Genomic DNA, 24,939 nt, shown 5'->3' with positions numbered 1-24,939 from the left:
GATAAACCTTTAGCCAGACTCATCAAGAAAAAGCAGGAGAGGACTCAAATCAATAAAATTAGAAATGAAAAAGGAGAAGTTACCACAGACAATGCAGAAATACAAAGCATCCTAAGAGACTACTACAAGCAACTCTATGCCAATAAAATGGATAACCATTTTATCTGAAATGGACAAATTCTTAGAAAGGTATAACCTTCCGAGACCAAACCAGGATGAAATAGAAAATATGAACAGACCAATCACAAGTAATGAAATTGAAACTGTGATTAAAAATCTTCCAACAAACAAAAGTCCAGGACCAGATGGCTTCACAGGTGAATTCTATCAAACATTTAGAGAAGAGCTAACACCCATCCTTCTCAAACTCTTCCAAAAAATTGCAGAGGAAGGAACACTCCCAAACTCATTCTACGAGGGCACCATCATCCTGATACCAAAACCAGACAAAGATACTACAAAAAAAGAAAATTACACACCAATATCACTGGATGAATATAGAATCAAAAATCCTCAACAAAATACTAGCAAACAGAATCCAACAACACATTGAAAGGATCATACACCATGATCAAGTGGGATTTATCCCAGGGATGCAAGTATTCTTCAGTACCTACAAATCAATCAATGTGATACACCATACTCACAAACTGAAGAATAAGAACCATATGGTCATCTCAAAAGATGCAGAAAAAGCTTTTGACAAAATTCAACACCCATTTATGATAAAAACTCTCCAGAAAGTGGGCATAGAGGGAACCTATATCAACATAATAAAGGCCATATACGACAAACCCACAGCAAACATCATTCTCAATGATGAAAAACTGAAAGCATTTCCTCTAAGATCAGAAACAAGACAAGGATGTCCACTCTCACCACTATTATTCAACATAGTTTTGGAAGTCCTAGCCATGGCAATCAGAGAAGAAAAAGAAATAAAAGAAATACAAATTGGAAAAGAAGAAGTAAAACTGTCACTGTTTGCAGATGACATGATACCATACATAGAGAATCCTAAAGATGCCACCAGAAAACTACTAGAGTTAATCAATGAACCTGGTAAAGTTGCAGGATACAAAATTAATGCACAGAAATCTCTTGCATTCCTATACACTAACAACGAAAGATCAGAAAGAGAAATTAAGGAAACACTCCCATTCACCATTGTAACAAAAAGAATAAAATATCTAGGAATAAACCTACCTAAGGAGGGAAAAGACCTGTACTAGAAAACTATAAGACACTGATGAAAGAAATCAAAGATGACACAAAAGATGGAGAGATATACCATGTTCTTGGATTGGAAGAATCAATATTGTGAAAATGTCTATACTACCCAAAGCAATCTACAGATTCAATTAAATTACCAATGGCATTTTTTACAGAACTAGTACAAAAAATCTTAAAATATGTATGGAGACACAAAAGATCCCGAATAGCCAAAGCAATCTTGAGGGGGAAAAACGGAGCTGGAGGAATGAGACTCCCTGACTTCAGACTATATACAAATCTACAGTAATCAAGACAGTATGGTACTGGCATAAAAACAGAAATATAGGTCAATGGAATAGGATATAAAGCCCAGAGATAAACCCATGCATCTATGGTCAACTAATCTATGACAAAGGAGGCAAGGATATACAATGGAGAAAAGACAGTCACTTCAATAAGCGGTGCTGGGAAAGCTGGATAGCTACATGTAAAAGAATGAAATTAGAATACTCCCTAACACCATACACAAAAATAAACTCAAAATGTATTAAAGACCTAAATGTAAGACCGGACACTGTAAAACTCTTAGAGGAAAACATAGGAAGAACACTCTTTGACATAAATCACATTAAGATCTTTTTTGACCCACCTCCTAGAGAAATGGAAATAAAACCAAAAATAAACAAATGGGAACTAATGTAACTTAAAAGCTTTTGCACAGCAAAGGAAACCATAAACAAGACAAAAAGACAACCCTCAGAATGGGAGAAAATATTTTCAAATGAATCAATGGACAAAGGATTAATCTCCAAAATATATAAACACCTCAGCCGCTCAATATTATAAAAACAAACAACCAAATCAAAAAATGGGCAGAAGACCTAAATAGACATTTCTCCAAAGAAGATATACAGATGGCCAAAAGGCATATGAAAAGCTGCTCAACATCACTAATTATTAGAGAAATGCAAATCAAAACTACAATGAGGTATCACCTCACACCGGTTAGAATGGGCATCATCAGAAAATCAACAGACAACAAATGTTGGAGAGGGTGTGGAGAACAGGGAAGCCTCTTGCACTGTTGGTGTGAAGGTAAATTGATACAGCCACTATGGAGAACAGTATGGAGGTTATTTAAAAAACTAAAAATATAAATGCACATACAAGCCTATTATTTCCTTTCTGTTTTACAAGCGGTTGATTATTACTCCACGTTCTGCACTTTGCTTTTTAACTCAGCAATATAACCTCTTCTGAGCGCAGATGCAGTTTGTTTTACTTATCCTTGTTGTTGTTAAAATATCACCTCTACTTGGACACTTTCTGGCTCTTTCCTGCTGATTCTTTGTCAGATATGATTAGACTGTCATAACTTTTATCGAATAACGTAGCTGCAGACTCGCTCTCGGGAGGGGCGGAAGTGTCACGGCCAGCTTCCTCTTGCTGCTTGCTGTGCTTGCATTATTATTATTATTGTCATGTGCAACCTGCCATCTTTTGGCAGGAATCTTTTAAAGCTACTTGTCTATTTGCCGAAGGCTAGTTTAGTTAAATCTGAATCCCAGATTCATACACCAATGTAACTGTGCACACGTAGAGTACATAGGGCATGAGACAAGGGAAGCAAGTGAAGGAGAGAGTGAAGATCTCTGTCCCAGGAGCCCAGCTGCCATCAGGAACTCTCAGGCCACTTGACTGTGCCTGGCTCACCTGAGGACCCCTTAAGGGCCCAGTGTTAGCTTGTTTGTTAAATGTTACTAACACTTAACATCTTCCTAGTTTTTTGATGAAAAATAAATATAAATAGAAGCTTTAATATTTTCTCCCCATATCTCCATGGATCATCTTTTGCACACCCTGGCATGCATGTAACCTACTTTGGAGACCACTGCTCAAGACAAAAAAGTCTGATTTCTTTGGCTTTAATCATCTATGTATCTATCTATATCTATATCTATATCTATATATCCTAAAAAATTACAGTATTAGTGCATATTCATTGAAGAAAAAAGCAGAAAATATAAAATCAGTCCTAATTCCATAATCAAGTGATGACCACACTTTATGTTTTGGTTTACCTTCTCCTAGACTTTTTCTTAAAGATGTGTGTATGATTTTTTTTTTAACAAAAATGAGGTCATACAGGACATACTGCTTGTACTTAATCTTATGGTACATCCTTATCTATTTCCTCAGGATAAATCCCTTAAAGTGAAATTGATAAGCAAAGAGCAGGCACTTTGTAAAGATGTGTGATGCATATTTCCAGTTGCTCTACAGAGAAGTTGTACCACCACACACCAGCAGAAAATGGGAGGGCCTTTCCCCATGCATCCTCACTAATACTGCCACCTTAAAACAAAACAAATCCAAACATTGTAAATGTAATGGTCCAGTGTATTTTATTTCATTGAAGTTCTACAGAACTTCAGCAGTACTTTCATGTGTTTATGGCAACTTCATGCTTATCCTTTTGTGGATCGCCTTTTTGTGTTACTTGTTTATTTTTCCATTGGAGTGTTCTTCTTTTGATTAATTTGAAGAGATCAATTGGATTATCAACTAATTTGAATTGATCAGCTGATTAATTTTGTTCCCTGGTTAACTCATGCTGTGTGATGGAGGTTATATCCTTTCCTCCCATTTTGGTTGTATGGACCAGCCATGAGGGTGGAGAACAGAGCTGACCTGTGCTCCTTTGGCCAGTCTGTTTGTATGTGGCTTCTTTTCAAGGCTCTGAGATAAACCGTGATGTACCGAAATGAAAGCTGCATGGGGTGGTAGGAATCAGGAACTGGGAAATGTGAAGTGTTAAGAAATCTTTGACAGAAAACCAAATTCTCAATATAAAACTCCTTTTCCCCAAACCTGAATGTTCAAGATTGAAAGAAGGCTTGCTTATTAAATGTTATTACTTCCTCGTAATAGATGTGGTAATTATAACTGTAACTTTCTGCCATATGTCAACACAGCTTTGGAGTCATACAAGCTTCTGTTGGTGTGGCTCTGGACAGACAGGTCTGGGTTGGATTCCACATTCTGCCACTTCCCAGCTCTGAGACCTGAAATAAGTTACCTGATCTCTCCAAGCCTCAGTTTCTTCCTCTGGAAAATGGAGTTGACCATCATAGCTAACTCACAGCAGTACTGCAGGGACTAAATGAGAAAATGAACACTAAATGTTTTGTAAAGGGCCATGCACATAGTAAACAGTTACTATTTCTGTTATCTATTCTCAATATTATGTTTTTATTATTATTATTCCTATCAGCATGAGATTTGTTCCAGGAACTACATCCTGAGCTCCAAACAATTAATTCACAAGCCCTTTGGGGAATACAGTCCATTTGTTGGCTGGACCACTCAGCGAAAGTTGGTGTTACAGATACAAATTTTGGTGAAATGGCCAGTAAAATATTGCCACCATTAGGTGGCGCCAGTGCCCAGCGGATCCGTGCTTGGACGCCGGCATCACCCAGGCAACAAGGGCAGGCTGGGGCTGAATCTGTACTGCAAAGGGGCAGCCCTCGGTGGGGAAACACTGAGGAGAGCAGCGGTGGTCTCAGGCTCCTGTCTGCTTTGATACGGCCGCACACATGGCCCCCGTGTCCCCATACACCCACATCCCCATTTGCCCTGACACTCCTCAACATGCCCCCAGGCCCTCAAAGTTTCTTACAAGACTCCCCCTCCCCAAGCTTTCCTCCCTTCCAGGGCTCCACATGCCCCCTTCATGTCCTTGGCACACTTTTGACAGCATTCTCACCCTCCTCCACGCCCTTCTCGGGGGGCGGTGCCCATGTCCTGCCACCCTGTCACCGGCGCAGTGTCAGCCTGGGCAATCCTGAAAACAGCACCCCGAATCCCAGACCTCTTTGTTTTTTCAGGTTTTGGGTTGTATCTGTGGGTTTTTCCTGTTTTCCCATGGGGCATGACCCTGGGCTTTTGAGTATCCATTTGAACCAGTGCCCTTAGCTCATCCTGCAGTTCCCAAGTGTCATGTGCCCTTTATCCCAATGGCTGTGACCTTGGGCAGGCTGGCTAGTCTCCCAGGCCTCATTTGGGGTATTAATACATGTACCTTGTGGTGAAGCTTTATTGAAGCAACATATGAAAGGGCCCTTCTCAGTACCTAGGTCAAAGATCAATGACTATCACTCACTTACTTATTCATTCAATTCATGCCAGAATACGAGCTCTCTCCTCTCTGGCTCCAAGGTGCCACTCCACTAGACCTCCCTTTGGTCCTGTGAGGTCCTGACACCTCACTGGAGAGAGGGTCTCTGCTTTTTTCTGCCTACTTTGGGTTTCCTGTAAGATGTGGCTGTGGTCCTAGTTGCTAGGAGTCGTGTTTGGCTTGGCAATATGGGGGCTTTCTGGCCCTGGATATTGCTTTTCCTCCATTTCAGTTGTGGGCTTGGGCCAGGCAGCCTCTGGGGGACAGTGTCGTCTTGGCTCGAAGCTTGTTGTTTTCCACCCCCCATTAGCACCCAGTGGGTAATGTGGCAGGTCAGAGGGGCAGGCCAGAGCTCCCACGTGCGCAGACCTGACTATGAGCCTGTGTTCAATGGGACAGGGCTGATCTTTAGAGCTGCAAATAATACCAACAATTCGTCTTGATCTTCTAGTGGAGTCTGCAGTCTGTAATGGAACACAGATGTGGACATATAAAATTAAGCTGCTGCTGGGCATCTTGGGGCAGGGCCTGGAGGAGAGCCCCTGACTGGTGGGTTCTTGGTCTTTGGCTTGGCTGCCCCAGGGCAGTGGTCACAGTGGGTGTCGCTAGCAGAGATGGAAGGTCCAGCTCCTTACCTGGGGCTTTTTACCTTTACACTGGAGAGCCCCACTGAGGTCCCAGCAGGGAGATACAGGGCACACTGAGACCCACCATTCAAGACCTTGGCTGGTAGGGTCACGTATAAGAGCTAATCAAGTCAACTCACTGCCTTTCTTCTCTTCTCCCTGCTGTCCAATGAGATCAGGCACTGCAGAATGATTTTTTTCCCCTGGAGAGCGCCTAGGAAGATCTGTATGTAAGGGTCAGAAGGGAGCACCCACAGGTCTGATGTACAGCATCCTGGGTCTTCACCCCATTCCTGGTATATTCTTTCCTTGGTGATGTGACTGTGGGGAGGTCACAGAGCCACTCTGAGCCTTGGTTTGGGCCACCGACTGTCTAGGGCTTCATGATCCCCAAGTTCTTTGCCAGCCCTAAAAATCTAATGGTGGAAGGAACAACTGCCCCACGCTGCATGAGGGGCCTGGGGGTGGCTCAGCCCAGCCCAGCCTCCCTGCTGGGAAATAAAATAATTCAGGCTCCCACTGTGCTCTAGTCCTCACAGGCAGAGTAAGGAGAACGCCCATCACTAGAGCTACCCACTTCTCAGCTTGCCAGCTCCAAACCCATGGATGATATCATTGGACAGCACTGATTAGATAGTGCACGTCAGAGTTCTCTAGAAAGCTTTTAAAAAATATCAATGCCTGGGTACTGCAAACCTGTTAAAGTATAATCTCTGGGGTGGGGTCTCAGCATCATAGTGTTTACCATATACCAAGTGATTCTACTGAGTGTCCTGCATTGAGAACCCCCGTGAAGTCACTTTCCTGCTTACAAATTGTATGTATTTAATGGTATAGGTCTCCCTGCTTTCCACGTCCCCTGGAAAGGGCTCTCTCTCACCCCTTCGGTAGCTCCACCTTGTATATTTAATATGTTGAGTTGATTTGACTTGTTGGAGTGTACCCACACCTTTGCAATGTAACATTTTAGGCCATTTAAAACCTTTTGCTACTCAGAGTCTGGTTCCCAGATCAGCAGCAGCAGCATCACTTGAGAGCTTGTTACCAATGCTACCCCTTCCCCACCTCCTACACCAGCACTGGTGTTTTACCAAGATCCCAGGTGGTTCTTATGCATATTAAATTCTGAGAAGCACTGGTTTAAAAGAGCATTCTTCTCTCTCACCATTTTTCTAAGTGAAAAATTTCAAACATACAGTGGAACTGAAAGCATTTCCCAGTGGATACCCCCAAAGCAGTTCTTTGGTCACAGCCCAGCCTCCGTGGGGGACAGCGTTCTGTGGAGCCTTCCTAGAGGGGGTGCATGTGTTGCTTCTCCACGGTGCCTGTTGTGTGTCCCATTTCAGGGATTGTGGGCTCTGGGGACAGGATGTGTATTAGGGCAACTCTGTACATCCATGATTTTATTATCCATGCAACACAGTTCCATCACTGCTGGTGGTCTGTGTAGGTCTCTGCTTTGCAATTTTAGTCCTCTGATGAATGTTTTTCATCTTTGAATCTCCAGCTCTCTGACGATGCCTGGCACATAGTATGTACTCAAAATATCTTTCTTGAATGGACTTTCCATCTCTCATCATGAACAACATGGCAAGAGTAATTAATTCAAGGAGCAGAGAGGTTAATTGAGTCACCCGATAACAGTTAATGTAAATTTGGTGGGCTGGAGAGAAACGAAAATTGACTAAGTCAATACAATTTTGTCTTTCTGTGAGCTGTCTGTATCTTCATTTTCTAAGGGCAACTGGCAGGCAGCTCTCTTCCTGGCAGGTGCAAGTCTCCATCGAACTTTGAAGACAAGTGGCTGCTTTGTGCTTTGAAATTGGGTTTGCAGGGCTTCCCTGGTGGCGCAGTGGTTAAGAATCCACCTGCCAATGCAGGGACATGGGTTCGAGCCCTGGTCCGGGAAGATCCCACATGCCGTGGAGCTGCTAAGCCCGTGCACCACAACTACTGAAGTCCGCACACCTACAGCCCGTACCCTACAACAAGAGAAGCCACCCTAATGAGAAGCCCGCGCACCGCAATGCAGAGTAGCCCCCGCTCGCCGCAACTAGAGAAAGCCTGCGCGCAGCAACGAAGACCCAACGCAGCCAAAAACAAATAAATAAATTTAAAAAAGAAAAAGAAAAAGAAATTGAGTTTGCAGAAGAAGAAAATGCCTCCCTTTCCCAGAGCTGGTCTCATGTTTGTATTTGATGGGGATTATATTTGGGAAGAGTGAGGAATTAAGAATCTTGTGAAGGACACTTCTCCACAATCCACCTCTTTCCATTCCTCCTTCTGTCTAGCACAGGGGCGGTGAATACACCATGGGTGTTCTGAGAACACAGCAGTTCCCCTCTGCCCCAAGCCATGAAGAAATGCCCCCTGCTTGGTGAAATCCTTTTCATCCTCTAAAGCCCACTGCAGGTGTCACCTTCTCTGAAAATCATCCTCCAATCCTCGCTCCCTCAAGCCCAATCTATCACCCCTCCGCCTTTCCTCCCAACCTTCCCAGTCTGTGGGGAAGCCCTTGCTGTCTACGCTCTGATTTCTAGGAACTTCTTAAAGGCAGGGAGGATGGTTTATCTCTCTCAGAATCTGGAAAAAAGCAAATGTGGTCCTACCACTAGTCCACCTTCCTTAAGTGTCCTGACTCTCCCTCCTCGCCTGTCTGAATCCCAGGCACCCTGAAACGCTACAGAGGGTCCTGTTGGGAGGCCTCCCCTACCCCAGGCAGCATCTGAGTGCTCATCTTTCCCTGCCTCAAGTCCATTATTTAGGCTTGGTGTTTCCTTGAGCTTTTGCTCATTTCACACAGACTAGTTCACAAAAATGTAAGGACTCTGAGTCAAGGTCCATTGCAAAGGAGACACAGGCCTGTGGGACACAGTTTATGGAAGGACACTGCCCTCTCTCCACACAGAGCCCCCAGGCCAACCGCTGACCCTCGTCTCCACATCATAGCCTAGATGTGGGTGGATCATGTGGATATATATTTCCTGATGTGGATCAGCCTCCTCTGTTTATTTTATTAAATGCATATCTTTCTGTAAATTATAGGCATGTGTTTCCTCTGTTAAGTGCTCTAGGTTAGATAAAGAGAATCTAATAGACCTGCACAAGCAGGAAGTGCACTGAGAGTGGGAAAGAGTGACCAGCCTGCTGGTTGCTGCAGGTACAGCAGCACAACAGGTAGAAAGAGGGCTGCACTACCTACGGGGCTGTGAGTTGGAAAATTGGCCAGACACCCTCAGAGAGCTGACTTGACATTTAAAAAGTTATTTTTACTTCATTGAGATATAATTGACATATAATATCGCATTAGTTTCAGGTATACAATGAAAATTTCTTTTCCATGTGATGAGAACTTTTAAGATCTACTGTCTTAGCAACTTTCAAATACACATTATTAACCATTGTCATCATGCTGTAGATTATATCCCCAGGACTTGTTTATCTTATATCTGGAAGTTTGTATCTTTTGGCTCCTTTCACCCAATCCCCCCATCCCACCCACCTGCCTCTCTGGTAACCACAGATCTCATATCTTTCTCTATGAGTTTTTTTTTTTTCTTTTAGATTCTACGTTTTAGTGAGATATACAGTATTTGTCTTTCTCTGTCTGATTTATTTCATTTAGCAAGCTGCCTTCAAGGTCCATCCATGTTGTTGTGAATGGCAGGATTTTCTTCTTTTTTATGGCTGAAGAGTATTTCATTGTGTTTGTATGTACATATGCACACAATGGAATATTATAATATATATATGGATATATATCACATCTTCTTTATCTGTTCATCCATCCATGGACACTTAGATTGTTTCCATGTCTTGGCTATTGTAAATAATGCTGCAGTGAACATGGGGGTACAGCTATCTTTCCAAGTTAGTTTTCACTTCCTCCAAATAAAAGCACAGAAGTGGAATTGCTGGATCACATGGGAGTCCTACTTTAAAATTTTTGAGGAACCTCCATACTGTTCTCCATAGTGGCTGCACTAATCTACAATCTTGATGGCTTGTCTCCTGGCAGATGAAGCCTCTGGATGACCCCTTAATTATAGTGCAATGCTAGGAAGGCCTAGTGAAGAAAATAGCAAAACGAGTTGGGGCATCAGGGTGGAGAGGACAGTGGCTGGGGAGCAGTGAAGAAGAGGAAAGAGGTGGATAAAAGAAGGGATGGTCCCACTTCATTCATGTAAGGAAAATGTTCCTTGTACCTGAGTCTTGGCTGGAGTGTGGCTTCTTTCAGGCCCCCGTAGGGTCAGGGCTCTCAGAGGAAATACAGTGAAAATCATTCCCCTGCAGGACTCTGGCTGGGGAGCAGGGCTGGAGACAGCCTTCTGGGTAGGGTAGCATCGGTGGGGTCCTGTGCTTGCTTGCTGCTTGGTCTGATTCCTGGCCAGGGCCTGGGTAAATAGAGAGCCAGCAATACTCGCTTAACGTTTTTCTTATCTCCCTGTATTTTCTCATTTCCCTCCCTCCTAGTCCAACAGGTAGTGGCCTCCATGCTCATTGTCTCAAGGAGACTTGTGGCAGGGAGGGAAGAAGAAATAACCAGCGATTCTTTTTGACCTTTGTGTTCTGAATGCCTCTGTTGAGGGATGAGGCTCTGCAGAGGGGCTGAAAGGCAGTGGTGAGCGGACCTGTGGAAAAAATATTGATATAAAGGTAGTAGGATTTCCCCAGATTGGAAAAAGGTTCCTGTGGCCTTGGTGGTGCTGGGTCAGGGAGGGAGAACAAGAGAGATGGTGGAGGAATGTTCAGCTGCATGGGCCAAAGGGCCAGTTACCCGCATCCCAGGCAGCTGTCCCTGGGCTCTAGCAGAACCCCTAGAGAGGAGCGTTTGGCTCCAATGCCCATGGGAACCAGGGACGTAGCGTGCATGAGTAGAGGGGCCTGCAGCACCCCTCTAAGCCTGCTGATTCCACCCCTCCCACATGGGTGCTATAGTTGATGTTGCCATACACCACCCAGATCCCCCGTCAGACTAAAGGACTAATTCCCCAGCGGCCAGGAGCTGCCCTCAGCTGAAGAGACATACCTGGTCCAAGGTCTTGCTCCTTTCCAGGGACAACCTTAGCCAATGACTGGTTGATTCAGGAGTATAGAGGCCTGGCTCCTTTCACCACAACAAAAGGGCCGCTGCCTCAGAGCTCCTCATGAGGCTGGCTGAGGTCACTGTTGAGACTGCGTGGTAGCCCAGCTTCTTCCTCTGCCCAGTTCCATACCCTTCTCTCTCCTTTCCAGGTTCTGATTCCAAGAGCACTTCTCGCTTAACTTCCTGCGTGTTCATCTCTGTCTCAGTGTTGGCTTCAGGGGAACGCACTCTATGACAGGTACAGAAAACGATTTCTCTCCTGTGAGAAAAACGAAAGTGTGCAGCGATGATGCAGGGGTGATGGATGGTAGCTGACATCTGTGGGGCATCTTAGGAACTGGATGGGCTGGAGGACTCAGTCCTCTCTGAAGGGGGAAGCTGCTGCTCAGCCCCAGCTGGTCAGTGCCAAGAACAAGTGGGTCCAGTGTTTCTACATCTTTTAAGGGAAGCTGGAAATTTAGATTTTTTTTTAAATGTGAAATGTCCTGATTAAAAAAAAACAGTGTGTGAGCTAAAAAAAAAAAAAAACAAACCCCAAACCTGTCCAGGCCACAATGGGTTAATAGCCTTTTAGTTTGCGGCCTCGGGTCCAGGCAGACAGGGCCAAAGGCAGTCTCAGGAAATTCCACGCCCAAATGCCAAGTGGACAAGGCTGACTGTGGGGCAGCACAAGCCTTGGGGACGGCACTTAAGGAACACATGGGTGCCCTGTCCCAGTAAGATTTCTGTGGACAGGCCCAATGGGGAGGGAGTTAGAAACGCCCAGAAAGACTGATGTTCAATGTTCAGCCAAGCCAGTAGGAAGGGACTGTGAGTTAGAAATCAAGAGAAGTGGTAGGAATTAAAGAAAGCACAACTCTTGCTCACCTGAGTTTCAGTTCAAAATTCCCAGTACACAGATTGATGATACTGGAGATATCCAAAAGTTGAAAGCGGCTCCATTTACGGGGTTTCCACTCCAGGGGGTCTAAGTCATTATCTATAAAATATCAGAGTTTATCAGACCTTATCCAGTTAGATTTAATTGCATTAACACCACTCTTCCATTCTACCAAAGGCATATCTAAGATTTTTTTTTTCTAATAACACAAAGAGCTCAAGTCTCGATGAGTTGAAAATAATAAGAGAGAATCTAACTGAATGTGTCCCTGCATGGCACCAAGATCTGGGACATGAAAACTCCAAGTTCATGTTAATGGCATTAAAGAAATGGAAATAAATGGTTTCTTTCTGTTTCCACCACAATTCATCACAGCATCTAGATACTTCTGTAAATGATTAAAAATCAACCTTGGTCCAGCCCTCTGGTTTCAGACCCTCAAGAAAGGCTGTCCTTGAAAATCTGTGGCACGTTCATTTCAAGTGACACATTTGTGTCAGGCTGACATGTACACATGGATCTCATCACTCCCATCTTCTCCATCAAGGGGAATGTGGAGTAAGGTGATGCTGTCATGGGTCCATCTAAGAGTGCCAATTATAAACTAGATCAGTCCTAATTCACCCTTGTGCTCTAGTGTCAACACAGTGCTCAGCACAGGGAAGGGTTCTCATGAATAGAAACCCCTCGGTCACTGAGACTAGGACCCCAGCTTAGGGTCCTCCTTGATTTCCTCTGTCTTCTTCATCCCCCACCTCCTTTCACTCAGTGATTCCTCCTGACAGATTCCTTGGATCTCCTTCCCCAAGTCTGCTGTTCTGGTTGAGGGTCATCTCCTCATTCTGCACCTGGACTGCCTCATAACACTCACCCTGCTGCAGGTTATGCCCCCACTTGCATGTGGCTGCCAGCAGGATCTTTCTAGAACACAAAACAGATTTCGTTACTTTCATGCTTAGGAATCTACATGACACTTCATTATTTTCAGGCTGAAGTCCAAACTTCTCAGCAAAGCACTCAGTGTTTTCTGCGCCCAGCTTCACTTCCTGCCACTCACCACCTTCTTCTCCCCACCCTCACATCCCGTGTCACCCTGGACTCCCAGCTGGAGCTGGGAACAGGACCCATCCCCTGAGATGGTAAGGAGCCAGGGCTCTGCAGTCAGACAGACCAGGTGGTGAGTTCTGCTAACCAGGGCAGGTTAATTCTCTTTCTTAAACCTCCCATCTCCTTGCCAGTAAGCCAGGATTGACACTTATGCCAGTCCCCACATCAGTACCACTCTCTCCAATTCTACCTGCCATCCAGGTTTGCTGTGAGGATAAAGTGAGATTGTGAAAAACCTTTAGCAAAGTGCCCGCAAACTGGGGTCAATGGTGAATGAACGCTGGCTGGGCAGAGAGGTCTGGAAGCGGGTATGTAAGAGGCTAACAGTGACTGCCCTGGGTGGTGGGACTCTGGGGGACTTTTCTACCTTCCTCATCATATCTTATGTGAGAATATGTTATGATTTCCTACAACACGCAGGTCTTATCAAGACACAGCTAGAAATGATTCCCTCTCTAGAACCTCCCTAACTTGCCTGGATAGAATGAGTCTCCTGTACCTTCTACTTCCATCAGCACTCTGTACCTGTCTGTGACATAGCTGGCATGGCTGGTGATGGCTCATTTGCCCTCCTGCATTCCACACTGAATCCATATTTCTGTGGGTCTCTGTTTCCCCAGGACTCTGTCCAGCACTTGGCATTGAGTGTGTGGTGGGCTGTCAGTGCTGGTTCCTTTGACTTGAATGGAGGCCTCTCTCACTAAGAATCACCCCGGCACTGCATCCCCAGGCTTTGGTATTCTTCTATTTAATGTTTATAAGATTTTAGGAAACACACATTTTCAAGAGATACATGTTCTCCCACTGAAAGTCAAGCTGTTCATTGTATGCGGGCAGGTCAGGAGAAAAGAATGCACAGGAAGCCAGGCTTCTCGTGAACCTTGGGAAGTAGCTTCTCTGTCCCTCTCACCTCCCTGGCCCCCTGGGGATTCCCATGTCCAACCAGCTGAGTAAGGACTTTCTGAGCCCCTAAACATGCACAGCCCTGACACCCGGCTGGAGCACCAAGAGCCTGTCAGCCACATGGCTCAGAAGAAAAGGGGGAGAAAAAGAAAGAAAGAAAGAAAGAAAAAAAATAAAATAAAGTTATTAAAATAAAAAAATAAAATAAATATTAAAAAGAAATAAAAATTTAAAAGTAATTTAAAAAAAGAAAAAAAAACAAAGAAAGAAAGAAAGAAGAGAGAACCAAACCAAAAAACAAATCCACCAATGATAACAAGCACTAAAAACTAAGGACAGACAGAACCTTAGGACAAATGGTAAAAGCAAAGCTATAAGCAAAGCTGGCATTTGAGGCTCTTATGTAGATTATTCAGTGAGATAGTCCAAGTTCAAAATAATATAAGTAAGCTCCTCTTTTCCAAAATAGGTTCTCATATTAAAACTTATTTATTTATTCCTAAAGGAATTAAGATAACTTATAAAGAAAAATAAAATAGATAATAGTGGAAACAAAAAATAGATATAAAAGAAGAAAGAAAGAAAAACAAGGCAAAGAGCCAGAGCATTCAAAATGATAAGGGTTCTTAATATTTGGATTTACAGATTATAAAGTTGCTTTCATTAGCGTTTCTAATTATAAACTATCAATCATCAAGATAACTGAAGCTTGTCTTAATGGACAGACTGCTTAGATAATATGTTCTTATAGAAATAGGCTGAAGTTTCTCCATAAAGATTTTCAGATGGGAAGTGTTCATAAGGGCATCAATCCCAATGAATTGTTGGAAAAGACAAATTGATATCTACTTTGGGCACAACTATCCTGCCTAACAAAATGCAGCAAGCTTCTCTTTACTCCTTGTTGGCAAATGCTACTTTAAGTATGGAAACATCTCTCAATTAGAATTTCTCAAAGGATGATCTTTGAGATTCTTCCTACTTGGAAGTGTTGTTCCCACTGCTGTTGGTTGGTGGGAACAGGTATCTCAAGGACAAGCGACCATGTCCATTGTCTCACCAGGCTATCATTGCACCTACCATAGTGTCTGGTATGTAACAGGCCACTAGGAAACACTGTTGGATGTTGGATGAAGGAATGACCCTCATTCCTTGCACACAAAAGGAGCTGGGAATTATCTGTCCCAGCACATGGCTCTCCTCCCTCGCCTGCCCTGAGCGGTCTGATAAGAGCTTTCCCATCAGCCTGAATACATCTGTGCACATCTGTTACTAAGTGCATTAACATGCTTCTCAATTTGCTTTTATCACAAAATGTGGTCCATCAGGCAGATTTCTTATGACATAAGTGCTATTGCCTTAACTTTTGGGGGGAAAAGTCTATTTTTCAAAATACTAAAGACACATCTAGGAAACCACTGTGAGGTTTTAGTTGCTTTAATGAAGAGCCCTCAAACTTTGTGTGTAATGTCCTATAAACTACTGGGCACATCTCGTTGTCAGGGTGAAAACAATCCTACTGTTACACTGCGGTTGATATGGGGTCACTGAAAATGGGTCCAGTTTTCTGTATACTTTAATGAACATTCAACCCTGCAGAGGAAACATCTTCAAATCCCCTTTCTCCCCAACACACGCGTTTGGTCATAACATAAATCGCTGGTCAAGATCACGTCTCTCTACTCACTCCCATCAAACAAAAATAAAAGGTCTGCCTGTAAAAATCATGCTCTCACTGTGAAATATCCATTTGAAGTAAAGAGAGGGTAGAACAGTTTCCACTAGGTGCTGCATTGCATCCTGCATTCCGTATGTCCACGGGTTCCTAGCAGCTCTCCTTGTGCAATAACACAGGTCTCCTGTAGGTGGCTCTGCCTCCCTATTATCTCCTTCTACCCGAAAGTGGCCACAGATCTTTAAGCTCCAGTCCTAGTTCTATTGGAGCTTGAGCCAGGGGCTCTGAAATGTATACCCAAACCTCACTAGCCTGGATGTTACTGGATGCTGCTCATGCAGAAGAGAAAGCCATTAGACATTTAAATGAGGGGACATTGGGAAAATCCACTGGTGGGCAGCCCTGGTCTAGTCTCAGCAGAGCTGCAGCCATCACTTCAGTCTGGTGATGGGAGTGGACTAGACTCAGGTTCTAAGTGTCGGACCAGTATTTCCAAACGTGTATTTTTCAAGACATGAATTTGGCAAAATTCTCAGTGAAAAAACAAGTAGTTAAATAAATTTGGGTAAGGCTGTATACTGTTCTCTTTGGAGTGTTGTAAAGCAGCATCTTAATATTTTAAAAGCTCTGAAAAGTTCTGCAGGAAAAAAAATCTGTTTAGCTTTGCTTAACTCAGGATTTTATGAACTCAGGACCTAAAATATCAAGCAGAGCCACGTTCTGTGGAATGCATTCCTGGAGGTGACTGACATCTACAGTGATTCTGGGGGTGAGAACCCGGGGCCTCTGCACTTTTCTGGGGTAGAAGGAGGGTGCCGCAAAGGCGCTCACCTTTGGCAACTCTGCCAAGCAACCAGCTCTCATGAGAGGGGATGTGTGTGTGGACTGCCCAACACATACTATGGAAACTGCCAATCCTCCAATTGGGAAAGGGGAAATCCCATTTATTGGGCGCTTTATCTGTGCCAGGCGCTGGGCTAGATTCTTTTTATGCACAATGAATGTATTCTTCCTGGCATCTCCTGAGTAGACAGAATCTCCACTTCACAGGAAAGAAGACTGATGAGCAGGGTGGCAGGGTCACCTGCTGAGTTTGCATGTAAGCAAGTGGCAGAGCCAAGACTGAAACCGGCTGGCCTCAAATGCCCTTACTTTGTATTTTGTTTTGTTTTTAAGACATTATACCAGTGACTTATTGAGAGTATTTTAGTGAGGAGGTAATTTGGATTGATTTAACTTCAACAGTCCATGAAGATGTAGAGGAAAGAGTGGACATAACATAAGAGACCCAGGTAAGAATCCCAGGGTTACCACTTCCTGGCTGGGTGGCCCTGGGCACAAGTTATTTAACCTCTTTGAGCTCCAATTACCTCTCTCCTAAAATAAGAATTATTTATGAAGAATTAAATTAGAACTAAGGGTATGGGCTAAGTACATATGTACTTAGCTCCAAAATGTCTGTGTAGTCCCGTGAGCCAGCACTTGCCGTCCCCACCAGCCACAGGCAAGTGGTGGCTGCTCACATTCTGCCCAGAGCTCTGAAGCATTAGGCCTGAAGGGCCAGCAGTGGGGCAACACAACTCAGGTTGTCTCTTCTACACCTCTCTAGGGTGTTGGAGCCTTGGATGTTAGCCAGCACCAGGTCAGAGAATAGACCCGAAGCAAGGTCCCAGTTATCAGAAGTCAAAGCTAAATTTAGGATGCAACTGTGAAAATGAATACTCAACAGGCTCTGTGAAGTAGGGAGGTGAGTAATTATTTGGCAAATTTGATTACTGTAGACAGGCCATGCTGATAATTTGCCCAGTTCTCAGCCAAATAACCCCTCCCTCTCCCCCAATATTTTTCTTCTCTGAACCATCTTGGTCCCCTCCCCTGTGATCCGTTTCATGTTTTACCCTTAGTTGTATGGGTTTTCTTTTGTGGGAATTATTATTTCTCTTCCCTGAGACCTAAGATTGCAAACTGGTGACCTTGGGATGCCATTCAGCCCTCAGAATGTTCCATTTGGCCAGGTTAAAAAAATCGAGGTTTCCTTAGAAAATTTAGAGATTTCACGCAAAAATTTAGAATTACCTATCATATGATTCAGCAGTTCCACTCCTGGGTATGTATCTGAAGAAAATGAAAACACTAATTCAAAAGGATACATACACCCCAATGTTCCTAGCAGCAGTATTTACAATTGCCAAGATATGAAAGCAACCTAAGTGTCCATCAACAGAGGAATGGATAAAGAAGATGTGGTATATATGTACAATGGAATACTACTCAGCTGTAAGAAAGAATGAAATAATGCCATTTGCAACAACATGGATGGACTTGGAAGGTATGCTAAGTGAAATAAGTCAGACAGAGAAAGACAAATACTGTATGATATCACTTCTATGTGGAATCTGAAAAATAAAACAAACTAGTGAATATAACAAAAAGAAACAGACTCACAGATATAGAGAACAAACTAGTGGTGCTCAGTGGGGAGATGGAAGGGGGAGGGGAATAAGTGGTACAAACTATTGTGTATAAAATAAATAAGCTACAAGGATATATTGTACAGCACAGGGAATATTGCTAATATTTTATAGTAACTTTAAATGGAGTATAATCTTTAAAAATATTGAATCAATATGCTATATACCTGAGACTAATATAATATTGTGAAATCAACTATACTTCAATAAAAAAATTTAGATTTCTGTTTCATCTTGAAAAACCAGTAAGATGGAGCTACACAAGGCCCAGGTTCCCCCATGGCCTACCTGAGAAGGGACAGGTAGCTGCTGCCCCTTCTCAGTGTACCCAGTTTCTTCCTGTCCCACCAAGCCCACCCCAAAGTTCCCACACCAACTGGAACTTGTTAGAAATGTAAAAATCTCAGGCCCTACCCCCCAGACCTATTAATACAGAATCTCTTTGTGGGGAGGCCTAGAAATTTGTGTCTGAAACATCCTCCAGGTAATTCTGATCCAGGCCCAAGTTTGAGATCCACGTGTATAGAGAGATCCCTGAATGATACTCAGCAGTCATGGTTTTGCTTCAGCTTTGGCATCAGACTCTAGTTAAAACTTGGTCTGATTCGTTCAGCCAGGCATCTAATGCACAGATTTACGGAGCACTAATATGTAACAAGCACTGTGCTAGTTGCTGCTGATACAGAGGTGACCAAGACAGACAGTGTCTTGCTCTCACAGAGCACGTAGTCCAGTGAGGAACAGAGACAGAGACCTCAGTTTGGCGACCTGTGCTTATTACTGGGCTCGGTCAGCAGTTTTCACGATGACCAGTCTCGAGCTCTGCAGAAGGAGGAGGTAGAGAAGGAGGCTAGGGAGGGGCTAGGTCTCACCTTTGGATTAACCTGAGCGTCTCTGTTTTTACCTCTTTTACATTTTAGATTTCCAAATAAGACTGAATTGGAGGGGAAAGGGTGCTGCTGTTAAATACATTGAATGCTACTAGACTAGGCAATCATTTAGGTAGCTTCAGGTCTAAAATGCTAAGAAACACATTGGAGCACTAGCAAAAGTTTTTTTTTTTAGGTGAAGGGCGTGAATAAGCATCCTAAAAGACACAGCCTACATCACACCCATTAGGATGGCTATTATCAGAAAACAACAGAAAACCGTGAGTGTTGGTGAGGCTGTACAGAAACTGGAACTCTTTGTGTATTGCTGGTGAGAATGTAAAATGTGGAATGTAAAACTGTGGAAAACAATATTATGGCTCCTCAAAACATGAAACATAGAATTACCAAATGATCCAGAAATTCAACTTCTGGGTTATACTCGAAAGACTAGAAAGCAGGGACTCAAATATTTTGTACACCAATATTGTTAGCAGCATTACAATAGCCAAAAGGTGGAAGCAACCCAAATGTCCACTGATGGATGAACGGGTAAATAAAATGTGGAATATACATACAATGGAATATTTTTCAGCCTTAAAAGGGTAGGAAATTCTGACATGTGCTACAACATAGTTGAACCCTGAGGACATTATGCTCTGTGAAATAAGCCAGTCACAAAAGGAAAAATATTGTATGATTCTACTTACATGAGGTACCTAGAGTACCTCAAATTCATAGAGACAGAAAGTAGAAGAGAAGTTACCAGGGGCAGGGGGGAGAGAGGAATGAGAATTTAGGGTTTAATGGGTACAGAGTTTCAGCTTGGGGTGATGATAAAGTTCTGGAGATGGGTGGTGGTGATGACTGCACAATGATGTGAATGTATGCAATGCTACTGACCTGTACACTTAAAAATGGTTAAGATGGTAACATTTAGGTAACTTTTTCCACAATAAAAAGAAACTCATCCTACAATTTGCCTATAATATGGCCACCCCACTCTCTCCTCCCTTCATTTTGTCTTCATTCAAGCTTTTTGCTGTTGTTGTTGTTGTTGCTGCTGCTGTTTTGAATAATCTACCACTGGAAGGTCAATGCAAACGCAACAATCTAACTCACTGGGTGGAGGTGGCAAAATACTCCAGGTAGTGGCTGAGAACTGTAGCTGGCATGGGTCACTGGAAAAGGTCCATGCCACTGCCCGAGCTGGTCCTGCTGAACTTGAGGGGAGGATGGGTACGATCTGGAAGACAAAATACCAACGATAATAATTGTAAACACTCCTAGGAGATCCAGGCAATTGTAATCTTCTAGAGCCTCAGGTATTTTCTCATACAAGGTGGAGAGAACTGCTTCATGGCTCAGTAATCTCAGACACACGATGGTTTGACTCCTTTAGCCCAGTGGTCCTCACGCTTTGGTGTGCTTCAAGTTTATCTGGAGGGCTTTGTTAAAACACAGATTGCTGGCTCCTTCCCCCCAGAGTTTCTGATTTAGTAGGTCCTAAGAATCTGTATTCCCAGGCGATGCTAATGTCAGTCTGGGACCACACTTTGAGAACCACTGCTTTAGGCAGCTTAGTTTTCAGCTGAGAAGGAATGAAACATAGGTGGGAGGGAAAAGCTGACAGGGAGGGTGATGGATGTGCATGGTGCAATGGGGGGCAGGGAGGGTAAGGATGAAATCAGCTCAACTTGGTTTCCAGTGTCATTTCCAGCACCTTTGCTGTGGTTTGAGGGTAAGTAACTTAATTTCCTCTTGTTTAAAATGCAGAACTTTCGTGAGGATTAGAAGATCTGTGTGTGTAACTCCTGGCACCATGCTCACTTAAAGGTATCTACCATTTTGTATGTTACCCTGGTGGGGAGCTTTGGGGACAACATGAGCATGTGAGGGCCTGACGGCAGGGGCACCCAGAAGGGGAAAGGAAGCATTGGAAGGGGACAGGGAGAGGGGAGCAAAAACCTATCCACAGTTTTGCATGGGCCTGGCTTCGTTCCAAGCTCAATAGGTTTTGAATCCCCAGAAAAGCTGGCAATTGGACTCTTAAAGATGTCCATCTAACCACAAACGAGTCCCACTTGCTCTAAATCATCTTTAACGCTTCAGCTGGCCAGAGCACACCATGAGTCATTCACGAGCGTGCTGAAATCTGGAGACTTCCCTAAAGGCCCCAGAGGTACAACCTCTCAGACCCAAGGTGCTCTCAGCTGATTGAATATGATGGGAGCTGTGTTACAATATGTCACCCGGCCCCCTATCATTCACCCAGTCACCATCTCCTCAGTCACCACTGGTCAGTGTCACTGTCATGAATTAGCACTTCTCATCGGCTTGGACATCAAGGGGTGAGTCTGAGGTCCCTTTCCTGGCCTGGTTTCCAAAGGAAAGCTGAACACCAGCCTCAGGCCTGTGTTGACACAGAGTCTGGTGAAATGTATTTTCATCAGGGCTACACAACAGGCTTCCGGCTGGTTTGGGGAGCCACCTAACTGACAGTGCCTTGTTCTGCTCCGCCGCCATGGCGACAAGGGGACATGCTGATGGATCAGGGACGATGTTGTTGAATGACACGGCCATGCACACGTCACCAGCAAGTTCTTAAAAGCAGAAATGCTCACAGGTATTAGATCCCTGTCATTGTATTAAGACTCATTTATTTTTAGCATTTTCTCTAAGGAAAAAAATGTGGATGGTAACAACAATAATACAACAGCATCCAACCATTTAGATTGTGAAGTGACAAAACCAAGGTCAGCTTTACTGGGGGAAGAAAAATGAACAGCTCCACCGAAGGGTGCAGCCCCAGCCCCAGAGGTCTCCTTCTTGAGCGTTTAAACTGTTTATAGAGAGAATCCAGGTAAACGGGCCCTAGTGCGGCAGTGCTGAGGAGGCTCACAGAGGAGTCTGCTGGGGAAACTTTTGGTTTCAGTGTTTGTGATGGGGCCGTTGTTGCAATGTGTGCTTGCAGAAAGCTGAAAGGAAGTGGTCTGGGAAACACTTTTCTCCAGCCTGCCATTTCCCAGACTGTTCTGCAGGAAAGCAGCTCCCGAAGATGTTAGCAGAAGCACCATGCAAAAGTGATTTGAAAAGTTTGGGAAACATCTCCCTCTCGACCTGTGGTCAGCAGACTTGCTGCACAAAGTCAAGTCAGGAAAGAGACACATTTCCAGGCTCCATTTTAAAAAAAGGAAAAAGATGTTTTAAATCAGGAAGTACAAAATTTGGAACTGTGCTTAGGTGCTCTTTCATTGTCCTCCTCTCTGAGGTGGGGACAGAGGCCTTTTGCTCTTCTTCATGGGGTTGGTAAATTTCTTGCTCCCTTGGTCTGGTTTGCTCCATATGCCCAGCATCTGGAGTCCCACAGGGGCCCTCCCCAGAGGCAGTCTGTGTTCAGAATTTGACCTTGGGACAGCTACCTATCCTTGGCTGGAGGTGACCCAGGGGAGGAAGCAGAGCTGGCCAGAATGTGACCAGGGAGGCCTTTCTAGGACACAATGTGAGCAAGGGAATCAACCTCATTTAATTTAGTTTCTTGCTCCTGAAGTTTCACCAGGGAACAGATCATAAAGCTGGGTGACCATCACGTGCTTATCTCTCTCTATCAGACTGTAAATTCCTTAAGAGCCTTGCCTTGTGCCTGGTGCATGCTATGTATGTTTTATGCATACTTGACAATAATGTATATTCTCTAAAGGCTGGGCATAGTTAATATACAGTCAAGTTGTTCATTAACATGTTTTTTATTTGTTTGCTGATTTCTATCTATTTATTCTATTTATTATTTGCTGATTTTTTTGCTCTGCTTATTCTACTTGTTTCTGTGATAACTGTCCTAAAATCTTTTACCAGTGCAGTGGATTTGACATATTCTTTCTGTAGTTGTCAATTTTTGCTTTGTATGACCCAAGACTATGTTATTACAACCATACAGTTCAAGATGGTTACCTTTTTCTAGCAGAATTGTTCCTTTGATCATTACGTAATAGCCACTTTCATCCCTGATGATGGCTTTTGCCTAAAGGTGCCGTTGATGTTTTCATGGCACAACCCACCTGCTTTCCCAGATGCATCTTCTCCTTCAGGACTAGCAGCACCTGGGCTTGCCAGTTCGTGCTTTATGGAACTCTACTCTCCCTTGACCACTAATGTTACATTCTCCTGGTTTTCTTTCTAAGCTTGTTTATTAAAAAAAAGATATGGATGGCGACGACCAAAGTATCAAATACCTTCATTTAAAATCAGACCAATCTGTTTGTATTTCCTTTGAAAATTAGCTCTCTCTGAATAAACTACCACCTTCTCACTGTTCTTCACCTGCCAGCTCCTGCTCACCCTTCCGTTCTCAGTGTAGGCATCACCTCCTCCAGGAATCCATCCATCCCTCACCCCCATTACAGCACACACACTGGTTAGGAGGCTCTTCTGTGTCCTTTCTGGCTTTGTGTGCAGCCCATCATCTTGAATCCTTTACATTCTGAATGCCATCTGGTCACCTGTCTTCTGAATGTACCACATCAACTTCTCTGTTCTATTACACTTCCGGTCCGGCATGAAGCTTATATTCTGTAAATGCGGTTGAACTCAACAGACAGCTTTTCCTAGCCTCACTTTGGGTACTTCTAAAACTTCAGTTTTAGAAGTTTTAGAAGTTTCCTCGCTCAAACCCCTCACACCTCCTTGGCTTCAACTCACACCTCTAGACTGATGACTTCCTATGTCTGTGCCTTGAATCCTGTCCTCCCTCTGAGCTCTATAGCATATTTCAGAAGCTTTGACAAAATCCCACTTGCCAGTCAGCTATCAAATGCACACTGTCTCAAACCACACACATCCTCATTCTCCACGAACCTTTTCCTTCTCTCAGTGTCTTAATATTTTTCCTGAAGTCCCTCTCAGTTTTGAAGTTATTCGTTCTCATCTTTAGCAGTTGCCTTATTTCAACCTGTGCCCAACCATGCACTAAGCTCTGCTGACTTCTCCTTTAAATCTTAGTTTTGTCTGTCCCTATTTCTCTCTTCTTACTCCCTGACCCTGCTCCAGGCATTCATCCTTCACACCTGGAATATGCACTACCCTGACCTGAACCCCACTCTCCAGGCTGCTTTCATGGGCCCTTTTCCCAGCTGTACTCCGTCCTCACCTCTCAGCCTCTTTTTCACTTCTCCCCAGTGCTGTGTTCTGCACAATCAGGCTGGTTTTCCTGCCAACCAGAACCCTCTTTCTCTCCTCTGGGTTTCTTTCCTTTACTTGAACTTCCTCGTCACACCTCTTCATTGCCACAGATTATTTGATGGGTGTGGGCACTGACCAATCATAATAGACACCACCATGGCAGGGTCGGGTATAGACCAATCAGAACTGACGTCAGCCACACACAAAGGGCGCTGCTCAGTATCAGCTTTGCTGTCTTCTAGACAAAACCTCCTTGGCCTTCAAGATCCCCGTCTGATCTTATCAGTGGCACGGATCAACCCTGGTTGCTTGGGCTTCACTCTTCTCTCTCCTCCTCTGAGTCACACTCCTCACATATAATTAGAGTTCTTTGACGCTTGCTAGAGCTTTGTGTGAGCTCTTCTTTATTTCTTCAAACAGACTAGGAGCTCCTTGGGGCAGAGACCATGCTTGACACCAGTGGGTCTCGAAGTGTGGTACCTGAGAACAGCAGGGTCAGAGTCACGTGGGAACTTAGAAATGCAAATTTTCTGGCCCTACTCCGGACATATTGAATCAGAAACTCTGGGAGTGGGGCCCAGTAATGGTGTTTTAATCACCCTCCAGATGATTCTGACGCACACTAAATGTGGGAACCACCTTGTTATGTAATGTGGGATGACTGACTGAAAGTCTTCATGGTAGGATCTCAATAAAGATTTATCTGCTAATTAAATGTTTATTCCGTCTTTGCGTCCTGCAGGGTGCAT

General features: G+C 43.9%; 1 protein-coding gene across 5 annotated transcripts in view; it reads right to left on the bottom strand.

Moving 5' to 3' along the window:
* The window catches only part of LOC307192045 (uncharacterized protein), a 440,635-nt gene that overhangs the window by 99,851 nt on the left and 315,845 nt on the right, over positions 1-24,939 (bottom strand). For 3 of the 5 annotated variants that reach the window (XM_079932466.1, XM_079932465.1, XM_079932467.1), the window contains 5 exons: positions 20,135-20,258; positions 12,859-12,908; positions 11,975-12,086; positions 11,051-11,366; positions 10,227-10,415 (listed from right to left, as the gene is read on the bottom strand). In XM_079932466.1, coding sequence (XP_079788592.1) covers positions 11,132-11,366; positions 11,975-12,086; positions 12,859-12,908; positions 20,135-20,187 — 450 coding nt within the window. In that variant the 5' untranslated portion in view covers positions 20,188-20,258 and the 3' untranslated portion in view covers positions 10,227-10,415; positions 11,051-11,131. Of the gene's footprint in view, positions 1-10,226; positions 10,416-10,501; positions 10,653-11,050; positions 11,367-11,974; positions 12,087-12,858; positions 12,909-20,134; positions 20,259-24,158; positions 24,444-24,939 lie in introns of those variants that run through there. The other 2 variants (XM_079932468.1, XM_079932469.1) reach the window with 2 other exon arrangements.

Source organism: Stenella coeruleoalba (assembly GCF_951394435.1).
Source record: "Stenella coeruleoalba genome assembly, chromosome: 9".
Lineage (NCBI taxonomy): Eukaryota > Metazoa > Chordata > Mammalia > Artiodactyla > Delphinidae > Stenella > Stenella coeruleoalba.
Note: the sequence above shows the minus strand (reverse complement) of the source record. Positions and strands in the feature narration are given on the sequence as shown.